The 15,570-nt window shown below is 36.0% G+C and overlaps 1 protein-coding gene across 1 annotated transcript in view; it reads left to right on the top strand.

Moving 5' to 3' along the window:
- col22a1 (collagen, type XXII, alpha 1) overlaps positions 1 to 15,570 on the top strand; it is a 134,546-nt gene that overhangs the window by 48,880 nt on the left and 70,096 nt on the right. Inside the window, exons 9-13 of the mRNA XM_030147327.1 lie at positions 2,159 to 2,275; positions 7,057 to 7,110; positions 8,722 to 8,775; positions 10,949 to 11,002; positions 12,772 to 12,816. Of these exons, the coding sequence (XP_030003187.1) occupies positions 2,159 to 2,275; positions 7,057 to 7,110; positions 8,722 to 8,775; positions 10,949 to 11,002; positions 12,772 to 12,816 (324 nt within the window). The remainder of the gene's footprint in view (positions 1 to 2,158; positions 2,276 to 7,056; positions 7,111 to 8,721; positions 8,776 to 10,948; positions 11,003 to 12,771; positions 12,817 to 15,570) is intronic.

Raw genomic sequence — 15,570 nt, 5'->3', positions numbered from 1 at the left:
CCTGTAAGTAATTTACTGGGATTGAAGTAAATTTATCTTTTTACTTTTTTCACTTTTTAACAAACAGCTAAAATGATTTTTTTCCCCTTGGAATGTTTGTGTTAAACACAAGCGCAGTAGTCAAAATATAAATATCCACCAATCAGCCTTTATCAACATTCAACATTTTGACTGCTGACAGGCACAGTGGTATTAATTTGGATTATCTCATTCCAATTGGACTAATCAGTGGGTGGGATAGATTAGGCAGCAAGTAAACATTTAGCTTCAAAGTTGATGTTTTAGAAACAGCAGAATGGACAAGATTATAGATTTCAGCAAGTTTGACAAGGGTGAAATAGTGAAGGTGAAATCACTCGGTCAGAACATCTCCAGATCTTGTTTATTCCCAATGTAATGTGGTTAGTACCGACCAAAAGTGGACTAAAGACCAACAACCAGATCTCAGCTAATGGAGCATCTATGGGATCAGAACATTATTACCACCTGTTTAATATTTTGTTGGTTCCCCTTTTTCCATAAAAACAGCTCTGACCTGAGGCCCAGATTCCACCAGACCTCTGAAGGTGTTCTGTGGTATCTGGACCAAGACGTTAGCAGAAGATCTTTGAAGTTCTGGAAGTAGAGAGGTGGACCTACATGGATCAGATTTATTTGTCCAACACCTCCCACAGATGATCAACTGTCCTGAGATTGGGATGTCCTTCCTTAGTCCAGTTTTTGGTCAGTACTAACCACTACAGACCAGGAACACCCAACAAGACCTGCAGTTGTGGAAATGCTCTGACCCAGTCATCACCGTTACAATATGGACCTGGTCAAAGTCACTCAGTTCCTTATGTTGCTTCCAACACACTAGCTTCAAGGACTAAATGTTCACTTGCTACCTGCATGTATCCAACCCAGTAACAGGTCCCATTGTAATGAAATAATCAATAGTATTACCACTTCTTCTGTCAGAGATCACAATGTTAAGACTATCCACTTGTGCAAAGAAAAAAAAAGTAAAATAATAAAGAAAAAAAACAATCATCTGTATCAAAATGAGCAACCTAATATAACAAACATGTTCTTCTCGTTTAAGCTAACCAGTATTAGGCATATATTGTATACGATAAAGCATATTGCTGTTAACCCTTTATAGGTCACTCATTGAAATACTGTGAAATTCAAATTTTCAGCCTTCGTGTGTTATTGGACATCGTCGTCTATCTCCTCATCAGTTGCCATGACAACAGTCTCCCTCCTCTTGCCATAAAACATCTGAGCAGCACTTTCTAAAAAGTAAACACATGGAATAAAACAACTGTTATGAGGTCATAAACTGACAAAAATCACTCATATTCACTATTTACAGCTTCAAAATGTCTATAAAATCTCTCTGAATCACTATATAATGTTATAAAAACCAACAAGCTTCTACACCTCACTGAGGCACAGGATTGACCCCATATTTAATGTTTAACCCTGTAATGCCAAATGTATCATATGTGATACATGAGTTTTGAAGCCGTCTACATGATCAGTATGATTTTTTTTTTCTTGAAAAACCTGATGTATACGATTAGATACATGCAATACACTGAAAATCCACAAGGGGGGAGGAATTCATTCACCAGAGGCCTTTCCAGTGACACTACAAGACTGTCATTAATGAGGAAGGAGGCAGAACTTTGCCAATTTTGAAAAGGAATTACCAATTTGTTAGACATGTTTGTGTTATATTATGGTTTTGTGTGTTCCAAAATAATAATAATAATAATAATGATAATAATAGCATTGAGCATTGAGACCCGATGCATCAAATATGATACAAAATTGAAACTCATACATGGAAACTGACATTTGAAAAAAAAAAATTGGGGTTGTTCAGAAGGACCAATAAAGGCTCCAGTTTCAAAGAACTGGAATTTTCTGTCAATGATTTAATGGTTCAGACTTTATAGGGTTAAGGAAATTACCAAAAATAGTCACTTGCCCGATAAAGGGTTGTGACATTTTTGACTTGAAGTACGGACCCTTTAGTGGGATGTCGTTGACACCTGAAAACTGATTGTCAAGTGGAGTGATTTAATGCTCATCAGGTACTTCTTTCACAGCTATTATGCTACAATTTTCAGTTTGACCACCAGTCTCAGTACAAATTTTGTCATTTCAGTGCCCTAGACAGGTTGTAACAGAGGCTCCCCCTTTGCCGATCCCCACTCCCACACCCACCGCTGTGGAGCAGAGTAGGGGTCCCGCTGTCAACTGCTCATGCCCGGCTGGAGAGAAGGTAAAGCCTCTCATCTGTGTTTACCAGACCTCCTCTCAGTCCTTGATTTCCGCGTCCCAGTCGGGATCCCTTCTTTAAGGCCTTTGGAAAGATTTCTATATTTTCATTTCTCACAGGGAGACATCGGTGCACCGGGTGTTGCAGGGCCCAAGGGAGAAAAGGTCATCTGCCATTTTAAGTACTGTTGTTTGGGACAAAAAATAAGCGTTTCTATGTGTCCCAGAGCTGATGGTTGTGATTGTTTACTGTGTGATAATACCTTTTACAGGGTGATACAGGCCCTAAAGGCGCTGCAGGACCATCTGGCCTCAGAGGAGAAAAAGGAGAAACTGTAGGAAAACTCAACATGTGCACATGATAATGGGAAAATAATAGTTACATTTATGAACTTAAATGCTGTGATATAAGCTGTAAAGTTGATACAATGACAGATACATCAGTCAGAGATTCACGCATGCCTTCCATCTACATTCTCATCTGTTTTTCTTGCTGCCTCGATAATAATTGATCTCCACTGATTGATTATTTGCAGGGCAAAGTAATCTCTGTCAAAGGTGACAGAGGTGAGAAGGTAAGTAAACCTGTCCTGTCTGGTGCTGCATGAGCATCACATCTTAACCTAAGTCCTGTATGTGTGTTTGTGTCTGTGCATATTTAATATGCATGTACTTAAGACAAAACACTCTAAGCTCCTCACTGAATTTCTTTTTCTAGTTCCTCTTCTTTATGTTTTCCTTCATTTTACCTCTCAGGGAGTGGCGTGGAAAATGTGTACAGTTGTAACTGAATTACAGGACAGGTTACCACAGAGGATGTGCAGCAGAGAGGGTTAGGCCTATGCAGACACCCACCCAGTCTGGATCTGTGTGGGCTGGTAGTGCCAGTCAGGAGTCTGGCCATATGATTTATTCCCCAAGACTAAATCCTCGCCATACATCATTGAAATTGTCTAGAAAGGGCTATTTAAAATACCCATAAGAGGTCTGGAAGATAGTGTTGTCGTACTCGAGGTCTGTCTTGGTCCTGACCAGTGTTGAGACCATGATTTGGAGGTGTTGTTCCGGAGTAGACTGTGTTTTAACTTAGTCTTGGACTTAGACACTCAGAATTGTACTTTACTTTCCTTACTTGAGCTGAACAACACATGTATGTCCTCTAAGAATTGACAAAGTTAATCTGAATCTGAAGATGCTTTATGAAAATCAATGTAAAACTTCAATTACAACTGATAATTTGACTCATACAAGTGCTTTCTTTGAGTCTGAATATACAGATAAAACATTAAATATTTCTACATAATGTCCTGCACTGGGTGGTAGATGCCTAAAAAAATACACATTTACCCCATTTTCCATAAGAGCCTTAAAGATGACTTATTTCAGTGTTATTGTACTAAAATTAACAGTTTTCCCCATATCATACTATATCAGTCATCTTCTTGTGTGACTCTTTGGTGAACTCAGTTGCTGCTGTTTCTGGTCTTGGTCTGGACTCGGCTTTGGTTTCGGTTTTTACCTTGAGAGTTTTGGACATGACATTGATCTTGTATTTTCTATAATAAGAAGTGACTCTTATTTTGTTGCTTCTTATTTTTTTCCTTTTTGTGGCTTTAATTTTGGAACAAAGCACCTGAAAGTAAAGGTAAAAGTTTGCATCATATTTTCACTTTGGAAGAGTGTGGCAGGGCTTTTATTTAAGAGTCAGAACTGCAGTCAAACATACAGCTGATCTCATTTCACGATAAATTTACTTTGTAGATGTTGCAGCTGAAAACATCACCGCCTCGATAAAACTGCATTAAATCAAATTTTAATGCATAGCTTCCCTGTTGCTTTTCTATTCCTTCCTTTTTGCACGACCATCTGTTTTCATCTGTTTTTCCCAGAGAAGGTTGCAAATAGTTGCTGTAAACTTTTGTAGACTTCAACCAAAACATGACGTAAACCAGCGCTGTGCTGTGGTTAAAGAGGACGGTGTCGGTCATGGAGTGAAACTGAAGTCACCCTGCTTTGATTGGCCCTAATTGCATCTGTAAATGACTGGAAGATGCACTGCCCCGTGAAGCAGCGTTGTTATAGACAAACGTCTCTTTGGTTATCGGGCACAGCAGAGCAGGGGGCTTCGCTTAATCTCTATAATGAAGGAAGAGACGTGTGTTTAAATCATATAAGCTCCTAAAATAATTAAACGGCAGCCATCTGTGAATTGTAAAGTGGTTTATAAAGCAGAGGGAAGTCTTGTGGTGGGCAAGACCTCATGGTACTGTGTAATTTAACAGCCATTACTTTTCGCTTTGGTCCAGCTTTCAAATTCCAAGGAAATCCTTGGCACAGAAGATGACATCAGGGTTCAAACCAAAAGTGCAGCATACTAAAGGGGACGGCCATTGTTCCTTGAGTCTATGGTTGAATGTGTGACCAGACCATTGTGGGTCTTGGTGAGAATGTTGACAGCTGTTCGAAGGCTCTGGCTCACAAGCCTTTACTCAAAAGTCTGTGTGTGTTTTGTGTGTGTTGTGTTTCGTAACTTGTGTGACCCTTTGTGTTCTGTGTGTGATTTTAACCCTCTGAAACCCATGCTTTAGTTTCACAATTTTTTTTGTATTGTAATTATTGTTTTTATTAAGCCTCTGATCAAGAAACTATCATCAGTCTTCTTCATTCTTTGGTTTTCGCATTGCAGGTCTTAGTGGTTACAAATATTACCATTTAGATTTTAAGAAAGTCCATTAGAAAACAGATATTTTTATTCATTAATCTTACAAATATTTGTGTTAGAATTGTCTGATATGAATGTAACTTATTTTGTAAAAACAATCTTACTGTAATGTATTGTAATAATTGTTTTTATTAAGCCTCTGATCAAGAAATTATCATCAGTCTTTTTCAGTTTTTGGTTTTCGCATTGCAGGTCTTAGTGGTTACAAATATCATCATTTGGATTTTAAGAAAGTGCATTAGAAAACAGATATTTTTATTCATTAATCTTAAAAATATTTGCGTTAGAATTGTCTGCTATGTATGTAACTTAATTTGTAATAATAATCCAACTAGAATGCACAAAGAAAACTATTATTATTATAATTATTATTTTCCAACCTTTGTTTATTTGGAGTTTTACAGAAATTGGGCAATACAAACACTATATCATATGTGACAAATCAATTGAAAATGAATTGTTGCACATTTTCCTTTTTTTTTTTTTTTTTTTTTTTACATGTATACTAAAACAAAACAAACAAACCCAAGAACAACAACACCAACCTTGTCCATTAACAAAAAAAAAAAAAAAAAACTTGAAAAGAAAATTATTTTAATGGAAATTTTTCAAATTGCACAACTAAAATTTTGCTCACCATTCTTCACCAATTACATACCAGATTTTGCTTGAAAATAGTTTAGCACTTAGGTTACTGTCTTCAGAATGAATGATGCTCAGTGTTTCTTTAGTAATATTGTAATAAATCTGTTCACTTCACAACCCTGGACATGTCACAGTTCATCATAACACATGTACCAAACTTTTACCTTTAGTATTAAAGGTTTCTGTCTTTAAACATCTTTAAAATTCAGAAAATAGGTCAAATACCTGCTTGGAAAAATGGTGGAATTGGTGCGAAACAGAAGAAAAACAGGTAACAATGACCTATGACAGAGTTAAGACTGTAGGGTTTTGTAAATGTTCAGTATTATACTATTAGACTGTTTCAAATAGATGTTTACAGCTGTGGGTCACAGAGGGTTAATGTCCACTATCTGTCTAAATGTCTATGTTACATGTTACTGTTTGATTAATGGAGTCCAGCCATTACTCTCTAACATTCGTACTTTGTTGTATATTAATCTTCTACACTACGACGGTGTGTTACGGCCACTGTATGTTTTAAAAAATCAAGAGGGTGAGTTTAATATTTCAAGAAAAATTTCAAGTTGTAAATGAATTTTGTAATATTATGAGGAATAAAACCCCAGACCAGGACTGTTTCCTAAACCTAACCAGCTACTTTTGCCACTTAAACTGAACCAACAGGTGACTGAAGGCTGAAAATTCCCTAATTTCCTGAAAATGTTATTTCAATCAAAGGGAATTTTGGAATTATTAGGAAATTTAAGAATTTTTTCATGTAAATTTACCACCATAATTAAAGCAATATCTGAGTGTTTTGTTTTTCTTTTTGTTTTTTATGGCAAATTTGTCTTTTTCTTATGCATTTTTCTCAGTCTACTTCTTATGAATACCCATGTTTTTTCTTCTTAATGTACTATCATAATTTCATAGAATATTTACATTTTATCTTTATATCTATATTTATTTTTTGTAAATTTATGACTTTAAAATTTTTGCAGTTACTTACACATAAATTAGATTATAATCTCAAAAGATATATTAAGAATACTGGTGTTTTTGTCGCATAAATGTCTACATTTCTTCTCAGTATATTACCCCCTCCTCTGGCTCTTATTTTCTTTTCTTACATAAATCGGCCCTGATACACCACCGTACTCAACAGAACGTACTAAACCATGTTTTGTGATGCCTTCAGGTTCTGAGAGCACGTCAGTACCTCCGCCTTCGTGCATGTTCATATTTATCAGTCTAAATCAATAATTGCCTTCTTTTTGCAGGGTGATTCAGGCAGCATAGGGTTGACAGGTGCTCCTGGACTAAAAGGACAGAAGGTGTGCTTCTGCTGACCCTGGATCTGTGGGGTTTGTTTCTCTGATTTGGAAGCAAAAACTCCTCATCTTCTGGTATTAATTATGTTTATTTTCATCTGACAGGGAGCTGGGGGTGTGCCAGGTATTGATGGCCTACCTGGAGACAAAGGAGACAAAGTAAGAAGGATGTGAATGGATTTGGATTTGTTTATGTTTTCTGTGGTTGTGTATTGGCAGAAATCTGGTGATACAATATGTGTCATGATGTATTATAATTTATTATGATACTATAAGCAACATATGATTGATTATAATTGAATTTTTTTTTTTTTTACATGGAAATAAATGATCTTATGCATAAAATTAAAAAAAACAAACTTTTAAATAGGTTTAGAAGTATGATGTTGGAGTTGTTCATGAAAATATTAACACTATAAAGCAGAAATCATGGTATTTAGATATGACATAAATATTCACTTATAGTTGAGAAATTTGCCTTAATGATGGTCCCTGTCATGTTCATATAGACCAGGGGTGTCAAACTCATGTTGGTTCAGGGGCCACATAAAGCCCAATTTGACCTGCAGTGGGCTGGATCATTAAAATAATATAATAATACATAAGTAATATCAGTTCCAAAATTTGTATGTCTAATTTCTATGTTTTAGAGTGAAAAAAGTAAGATTATATTGTCAAAATTTTTACATCTACAAACTATCTTTTTAAAAAATGTGGAAAAACATGAACAAACCATGACCAAAATGAAATTTATTAAGAAAAAAGTGCAATTTTAACAATTTATGCCATTATTTGGCCTCAGCTTCTCATTTTTACATGTTCATTACAACTTACAGATCACAGTGGATCTACAAACACACAGAACATTTAATAACAGACAGAATATTGGTACAATTACTCTTAAATCTCTTAAGACATTTCAGGTTGTTCATATTTGTTCAGGTTTTTCACATTTTTTGTAAAAGGCTAGTCTGTAATTGTTAACATTTTGGTGTAATTGTACTTTTTTACACTAAAACAAAGAGAACAATTTGTGGTTTTCCTTATTTATAGTTTATTATGATAGTATTTTACTGGTCTGACCCACTTTAGATGGAATTGAACCAAATTTATTTGACATCCTTAACTGTTAATATCTTCAGTGTAATTTTTGTATTTCACTAATTCATCCTGCAGGCTGGATTGGACCCTTTGGCGGGCCGGTTTTGGCCCCTGGGCCGCATGTTTGACACCCCTTATGTAGACTTTTAATGGGATATCCAGTGTTTTTGAGAATCAGTAGTGTATCACAAAACAAACAAGTGGTGCCAGACACAACAAACCCCACAACCTTACATGTACTGTAGCTTATTTTGGCATCAATCCAGCTGATACAATCATGTCTATGTATGTGCTGATGTCAGCATATCAGTTGCCTCTATATATGTGCCAAGTCTGAAGTAAACTGAAACAAAATTGATGTTTTTATAGACATTTGAAATTTCACCCATTATAAGAAAATGGGAGAAAAAAAATATTTAAAAAGTGTCATAAAAAATTTGAACTTTGACCTGCTTTTCCCAAAATATAATTATCTCTATTCTGGGTCACTGGCAATCTATAAACCCAATTTGGTATGAATTCAACCAATGGTTTTGCTGCTAGAGTGTTAACAAATGAAGAAACAAAGAAACGGAACCAAAAACAATATTATATTATATTGCAATACTTAATTATATAGATATTTACTGGCATCCCTAATGGATTCATCTGTATGTTTTTTGTGAATAGGGTCAGGCCGGATCGCCTGGTAGTCCAGGGGTGTCGGGAACTGCTGGACAAAAGGTAAGTGAGTGTGTTTTTGACCTAATTTTTAATCCATTCACATCCCAGTGCATTTACATTTGGCACGTGCTTGTTCTGTTAAGTGGGCGTGCATACATTTGTCTGGACAATTAGCTTTAAGATTGTTATTGATTTGCTGTGATAAAGGAGGCCAGTTTGGTCGACTTTCTCTTGGATGAAGCAGCTGGTGAAAGAGCCAAGAGGGGGAGAATGGAGAGGTGTGGGCCTGGTAATGGACTGTGACAGGCCGCCCGACCCTAATGCAGAGGAAATGAATGAACCCTTTTGACAAAACACAGGGAAAGGCTCAGTAAATCAGGGAAATGCTACTGTTGTTGCAGATGAGAAACTACAAACGCACAAGGAAAAACTCAGTTAAACTTCGACCTGGAATAGATACTATACTATTAATATTAGCAGCACAATAGATAATGCACTGAAATACGTGCATGCAAGGAAGTTCAGTTGAACAGCAGCCATTTACTTCATTTTGTGTCACAGCTGCTTGACAATTGTGTAAGTAAGTTAACATTTTTGCTATTTTGCATTAAATAATTGCCTTAATTGGAAACAGCATGATGGAACAGTTTAGTTTTTTTTTTTTTTTTTTTTTTTTTAAATATGTATAAAATCCTTCTCAGTGAACATTTTTAAAGTAAAGCTGTGAAACTCTTGTCCACTGCAGAGAACAAAAATGTATTGCTGGGTCTCAGGAGGATATATAATGGCTAATTTATAGTGCAACAAAAACATTATGTATTTATACTCATATATTGCATTATTACTGATATTTTTTTGATAAAGTGTTTTGAATAAACAAATCACCAAGGATAGTGGCCAAATTACTTTTTTTGTCTTCTACTTTACCCTAACCACAAACTACTTACTTCATCTGTTGCTTTATCTGTGCATTAGTTGGTGGATATTCACCTCTAGGTTTCAGATATAGAACTACATATGTGGCTAAGTAAAGCAAGTCAGGGCCAAATACAACCTTAATATTGCATTTATATTCATGTTTCTAGCAAGATAGTGGTCATTATCCTGAGTTTATTAATGAACAGGTTCTTACCAGTCCATTATCTTTATAATATATTGTAGAGAGACTGAGAATTGGGAGGAAATTTGCTCAGATAGTGCTGAAGAGCACAGGAAGTGCTTTTATTGTGACAGGTGCAAGGCTTAAAATTAACAGTACATGCTAATAATGATAATCACAGATGAACAGGTATTGTTCAGCCTACAGTTTCACTTATAGTGTGACTCAACAAGAATAAAAACTAACATAAAAAGGCCAATAAAGATTGCCAAGGTTAATGAAGTTACCATATTTGGTTCCTTACCCATAAGTGGCAAAAAAATTAAAAATCCAAGACGTATGTTCAACGAATATAAGTAAAACATTTGTAAGGTGAAAGTAACATGTATTTTCGAACATTAGAACATCACTTTTAGAACATTAGACCACCATCAGTGCTGATCCAGACCCCTGTCCACATTCACATTCTCCCTTTGAACATCATTCCTTACATTAGTACCATTACTTCATAGTACCTAACAAAGCAGGTACACTCACTGTTCATGCAGAGGTGGACCTTACAGACCCTGTAGACCACATTGGACTTGTAACTGTTGCTGTCACTGTTTTGTAATGTATGCAGAAATGACCAAAAATAGTCACTTGCCCGATAAAGGGTTAAACATACTAATTGTTATAATGGCAGCCAGGAGACTGAAGGTAATCACAATGTAGTCTTTTTAAGTTTCAGTATAATAGTCATTAGTTCACCTAAATTATGGATCAAGCTGAAAGTCAACACGTCTGCAACAAAGAGAATAAGTTAAATTTTTGTATTAACAAGACCACAGTAGAAAGCCAACCATCTGCCCAACATTAGAAGGGCCATTTCTTTTTAGCCAGAGACAAAAATGAAAGCATGGTCAGAAGTCAAAGTTGAAGGTCTGCCCATGGGGGGTGGATCACAGACAGCTGCTGTTTCTCTTTCTGGGTGTCGTGGTCCTTTGTCGGTCACTCAAGTTTCTTAAATTGATTCAGCTCTGACTCAGCAGTTCCCAGTTGGCCCACATCAAACTGCTGAATCAGTAACACAACTTTCAAGTTTGGCCACATCATCTCCAGCAAATATAATACAGTTGTATTTATGTTCTACAGGGAATTCAAGGTGATGCAGGAATCCCTGGTTCTCCGGGACCGAGAGGCGTCAATGTGAGTATAAACTGAACTCACTGCAGCAAATGTTTATGATTAGAAATTATATTTACTGATGTCCCAGTTGTACACAGAACAAAAATATAAATGCCACACTTTTGTTTTTGCTCCCAATTTTCATGAGCTGAACTCAAAGATCTAAAACTTTTTCTGTGTACACACAAAGTTTATTTCTCTCAAATATTGCTCACAAATCTGTCTAAATTTGTGTTAGTGGGCACTTCTCCTTTGCTGAGATAATCCATCCACCTCACAGGTGTGGCATATCCAGATGCTGATTAGACAGCATGATTTTTGCACAGGTGTGCCTCAGGCTGGCCACAATAAAAGGCCACTCTAAAATGTGCAGTTTTATCACACAGCACAATGCCACAGATGTCACAAGTTTCGAGGGAATATGCAGTTGGCATGCTGACTTCAGGAATCTCCACCAGAGCTTTTGCCTGTGAACTGAATGTTCATTTCTCTACCATAAACCATCTCCAAAGGTGTTTCAGAGAATTCATGAAGAAGACTGTGCGAGGAAAATGGTGGTCACACCAAATACTGACTGGTTTTCTGACCCCCCTGGACATTGTACAGTGGCCTTTTATTGTGGCCAGCCTAAGGCACACCTGTGCAATAATCATGCTGTCATGCCGCTCTACTTTCTGACTATGACCTCAGATCAGACGAGACAACCCGCTGAATTTAAGCATATTACTAAGCGGAGGAAAAGAAACTAACCATCTTGATATCCCACACCTATGAGGTGGAATGATTATCTCAGCAAAGGACGAAGGAGAAGTGCTCACTAACACAGATTTAGACAGATTTATGAACAATATTTGAGAGAAATAGGCCTTTTGTGTACATAGAAAAAGTTTTAGATTGTTGAGTTCAGCTCATGAAAAATAGGACCAAATCAAAAGTGTTGCATTTATATTTTTGTTCAATGTACTAAACTGTACAGAAGATGATATGTGCCCTTATGTATGCAGTCATGGAAAAAATGATTAGACCACCCTTGTTTTCTTCAGTTTCTTGTTCATTTTAATGCCTGGTACAACTAAAGGTACATTTGTTTGGACAAATATAATGATAACAACAAAAATAGATCATAAGAGTTTAATTTCAGGGCTGATATTTATCCATTTTCCATGTTTTCTTGATAATAACCAGTGTCACTTCAGTTCTTACATCAATATCTATGGCATTGTACTGACAAAAACAGTGCTTTTAGGCATTCCATGTTTTCTTTTCTGTCTGTTTTAGTCACATGATACACACAGGAGTTAGTACTGGATTGCATAGACATTGTTTTTGATGACTTTCAATGGTCTAATAATTTTTTCCGTGACTGTATGGAAATGTATAGGAAATAACTTTGCAGTATACAGATGTGCAAATCAGTTTTCAGATATCAAAGCCAAATATTATGATTCCTTACCCATTTTTCAGTCCCTCTGCCATGTCATTTTATATATCATTTACATATTGTGTATTTTATAGCATATTTGTGCCATTGTTTTTGATGACTGTTGATGGTCTAATATTTTTTTCCATAACTGTATATACTTTTTACATATATATAGAGTTGCTTTTTCTTATTTTGCTTTTCTTAATTTTCTTATTATATTTTGCATTTATAATTTACTAGAGAGACAACATGAACTAGCAAAAAAATTCCTTGTATGTGTTTACAAAGTTGACGTATAAACATGATTCTGATTCAGATTTTATTGATGGTGCATTATGATGGAATAGGATTTTTTATGTTGTACTAGGGTGAAAATGGTGCCAAAGGTGAAAAAGGAACCCCAGGAGCCCAGGTGAGCTAAATAAATATAATTCTATGCACATAAATACCAGCACTGAGGGTATTCATTTTTGATATTTCATCGTATCTTTACATTTTTTTTATTTCAGACTCAGCTTTATTGTCATTCGATCATTGATACATGATAGAATAAAATATAGTTACCCAGGTCTCAGTTTTCTAGCATAGAAGATAAAAGGATAAAAAATATAAAACTTAAGTATGGTAGAATAAAAGCAGTATAAAATGTGCAAACAAAATAAAAATAATAAAACAACTTCCTAATATGTACAAAATCTCACAGTATGCAGCAACAGTACAGTATTTATGATGGTAAACTGAGATTTTGCAGTGATTTTGCCAGCTGATAGTTCCTGCTGTGAGACAGTTGACTTTTTGGCCCATGTTTTCTCTGTGTAATGTTGGATTTGAAGTAAAGATGTTCAGTTGAACCTGTACAGAGTAGAGTTCAAAGTGCAAATCCTTACAACAGACATACCTAATTCTCTGAAAGCGATCATTCTTCTCTGTGGAACTGAGAACTGAGGGGTGTAATTGCACAAACAGATGTGGCTTCCTTGATTCACTCTCCACACTTCCTGTCTGGGATTATGTGGGGGCGTTTGGCCATAATGCAGCTCTTTCAGACCTGCTGAAGCTTTGTTGATGTGTGAACTTTCCTCCATCCCTGTACCGTGAGAATGAAACTAGAATAAAATTCAGACTGCTTATAAATCACTGAAAGTTATTGCTCAGCATAAACAATAGTTTGCCAATAATGTCATATTCTTCTGTCTTCTTCAAGCAAAAGATCAAGTAACCACGACAGAAAAGTCTAACAGTAGATACACTTGGTTTTTATATCAGTCTGAGATGGTTTTAACCCATAAAGACCCAGAGCTGCATATGTGGCAGTTCCCTTATGTCCAGATTGAACCTTTCTTAAGTGATTTGTCTCCATTTATTATAATTTTATCCTCTGTATCTGGGTGCTTCTATGAAACTGGGTTCATTTTGGTATCTGGCACATTTCCAGCTTTTTAAACCCAATAATAAAAGAGAAATTTAGACATATTTCCCCCAGGATGTACCTAATGATGACTTCAGATAACTGAAAAAAAAAAAAAAATTATACTCTTGCTCTGAGCCATCTAAAAATTAAGGAATTTCCAATAAAATATTGGGGCCAAAAATAGGACCAAAATTGGGACATGAAAAACTACCTAGGTGTCAGTGCATTTGATCTGGAAAACATGGCTGTAAATGGTCTTATATACCACTAAAGATAAAGACATTGTGTTAAATTTGAGGATCCTAGTGGTTTTTCTAATCCAGAAGTGGGTTTTTCATGAATCTCAGTCTCATTGCAGATTTCGTGTGTAACCCATTGTGTCCACTGGTGTTACATGCGGAACCTGCCCATTTAAACACAAATAAATCGTGAATGATTTTGCAACAGCAGTCATTTTTGTGAAACATTCTGCCTTACATAATTAGTTTGATTCCCAAAAAGTACCCGTGAGAGAATAAAGAGATATTTGGAAAAAGAAAAAAAAAAAAAACATGTAATTTTTGTGTCCTTTTTACTGTTACATGCGGATTTCTGTATAAAAATTATATTAAAATAATATAAAAATGTGTTTTATCTGAAAAATAGTTCCTCTTTTATCTCAGTAAATATTTATTTTTAAAATAGAGCCAAAGTACTTCCAAACTTGCTTCTTAACATTAGTCTACATCTGGTTTGAATTTTTAGCCCCTCTGTCCTGTTTTTAAGGACCAGTTTCATAAAAGGACCCATCTTGCATTTTTTTCAGTGTAAATCATGTATTTTCTGATATTTAGTTTACGGATCATGTAGATGTTCATAAAAGCTCTGATAAATGCTCAGGATTATTATATCAAAAACTAAAGAAAACTGAAGAAAAAGTGACTTTTTCAGCAAAGATATCAATAACTGAATCTTATAACAAGTGTGTCCATCCACTGTCATTGATCCAACTCCACGGGTTTTACTGGTGAATCAATGTTATAGAAGATGATGGTGTTTCCATGGTAACTATGGAGCCTCTGAACGTCCAAATGGGTCATATCTGATGACCATGAAAAGATGAAAAACTGCACTTTACACCAATTAATTACATGTATTGATAGGATTAGTGGATCAACCGGTATTAAACAGTTTAGATCAGCAGGTGGTTTTGGTCACTAGTGGATGTTTGGGTCTTTATGGGTTAACATGTGGTTGGTGTTGTGCTGTGAACACCGTCGGTACATTGATGAGTTCACCATATGTGGCAGGTTCGGGGGGACACTGAACTCCATTGAAAGCTGCTGATGTCAGTGCTTTAGCAGGTTCAGAGCCGTCTGTCCATCACTGGCTGTGTCAGTGAGTAGTTTCCTGTGGGTGAACGCTGGAAAAGTACTTCCCCTGAGTAAGGTGATAAAGTGAAAGGGTTGTATAGAGGGGATAGACCGAACAGTAGGCATGTGTTTTAGGTTGTACATTAACGTCCTCTGACAGTTTTCAGTTACTTCTGTTCATTTTTCGTTCGAGGAGTTCAGTAGAATTAGGTGGATTTGTTGAATTTTCAGTTGATGAATGTGTTTTTCTGTCTTTTTCTCTGTAGTCTTGGTATATATTTATAGGTGGGTCTAGACCAGGGGTGTCAAACATACAGTCCGCAGGGCAAAAATGGCCTTTAAAGGGTCCAATCCGGCCCATAGGATGAATTTGTTAAAATACAAAACATACACAGAAAACATT

This window comes from Sphaeramia orbicularis, chromosome 11 (genome assembly GCF_902148855.1).
Source record: "Sphaeramia orbicularis chromosome 11, fSphaOr1.1, whole genome shotgun sequence".
In the NCBI taxonomy this organism is placed as follows: Eukaryota; Metazoa; Chordata; class Actinopteri; order Kurtiformes; family Apogonidae; genus Sphaeramia; species Sphaeramia orbicularis.
The sequence above is the reverse complement of the archived record's forward strand: the minus strand, read 5'-3'. Positions and strand labels throughout refer to the sequence as shown.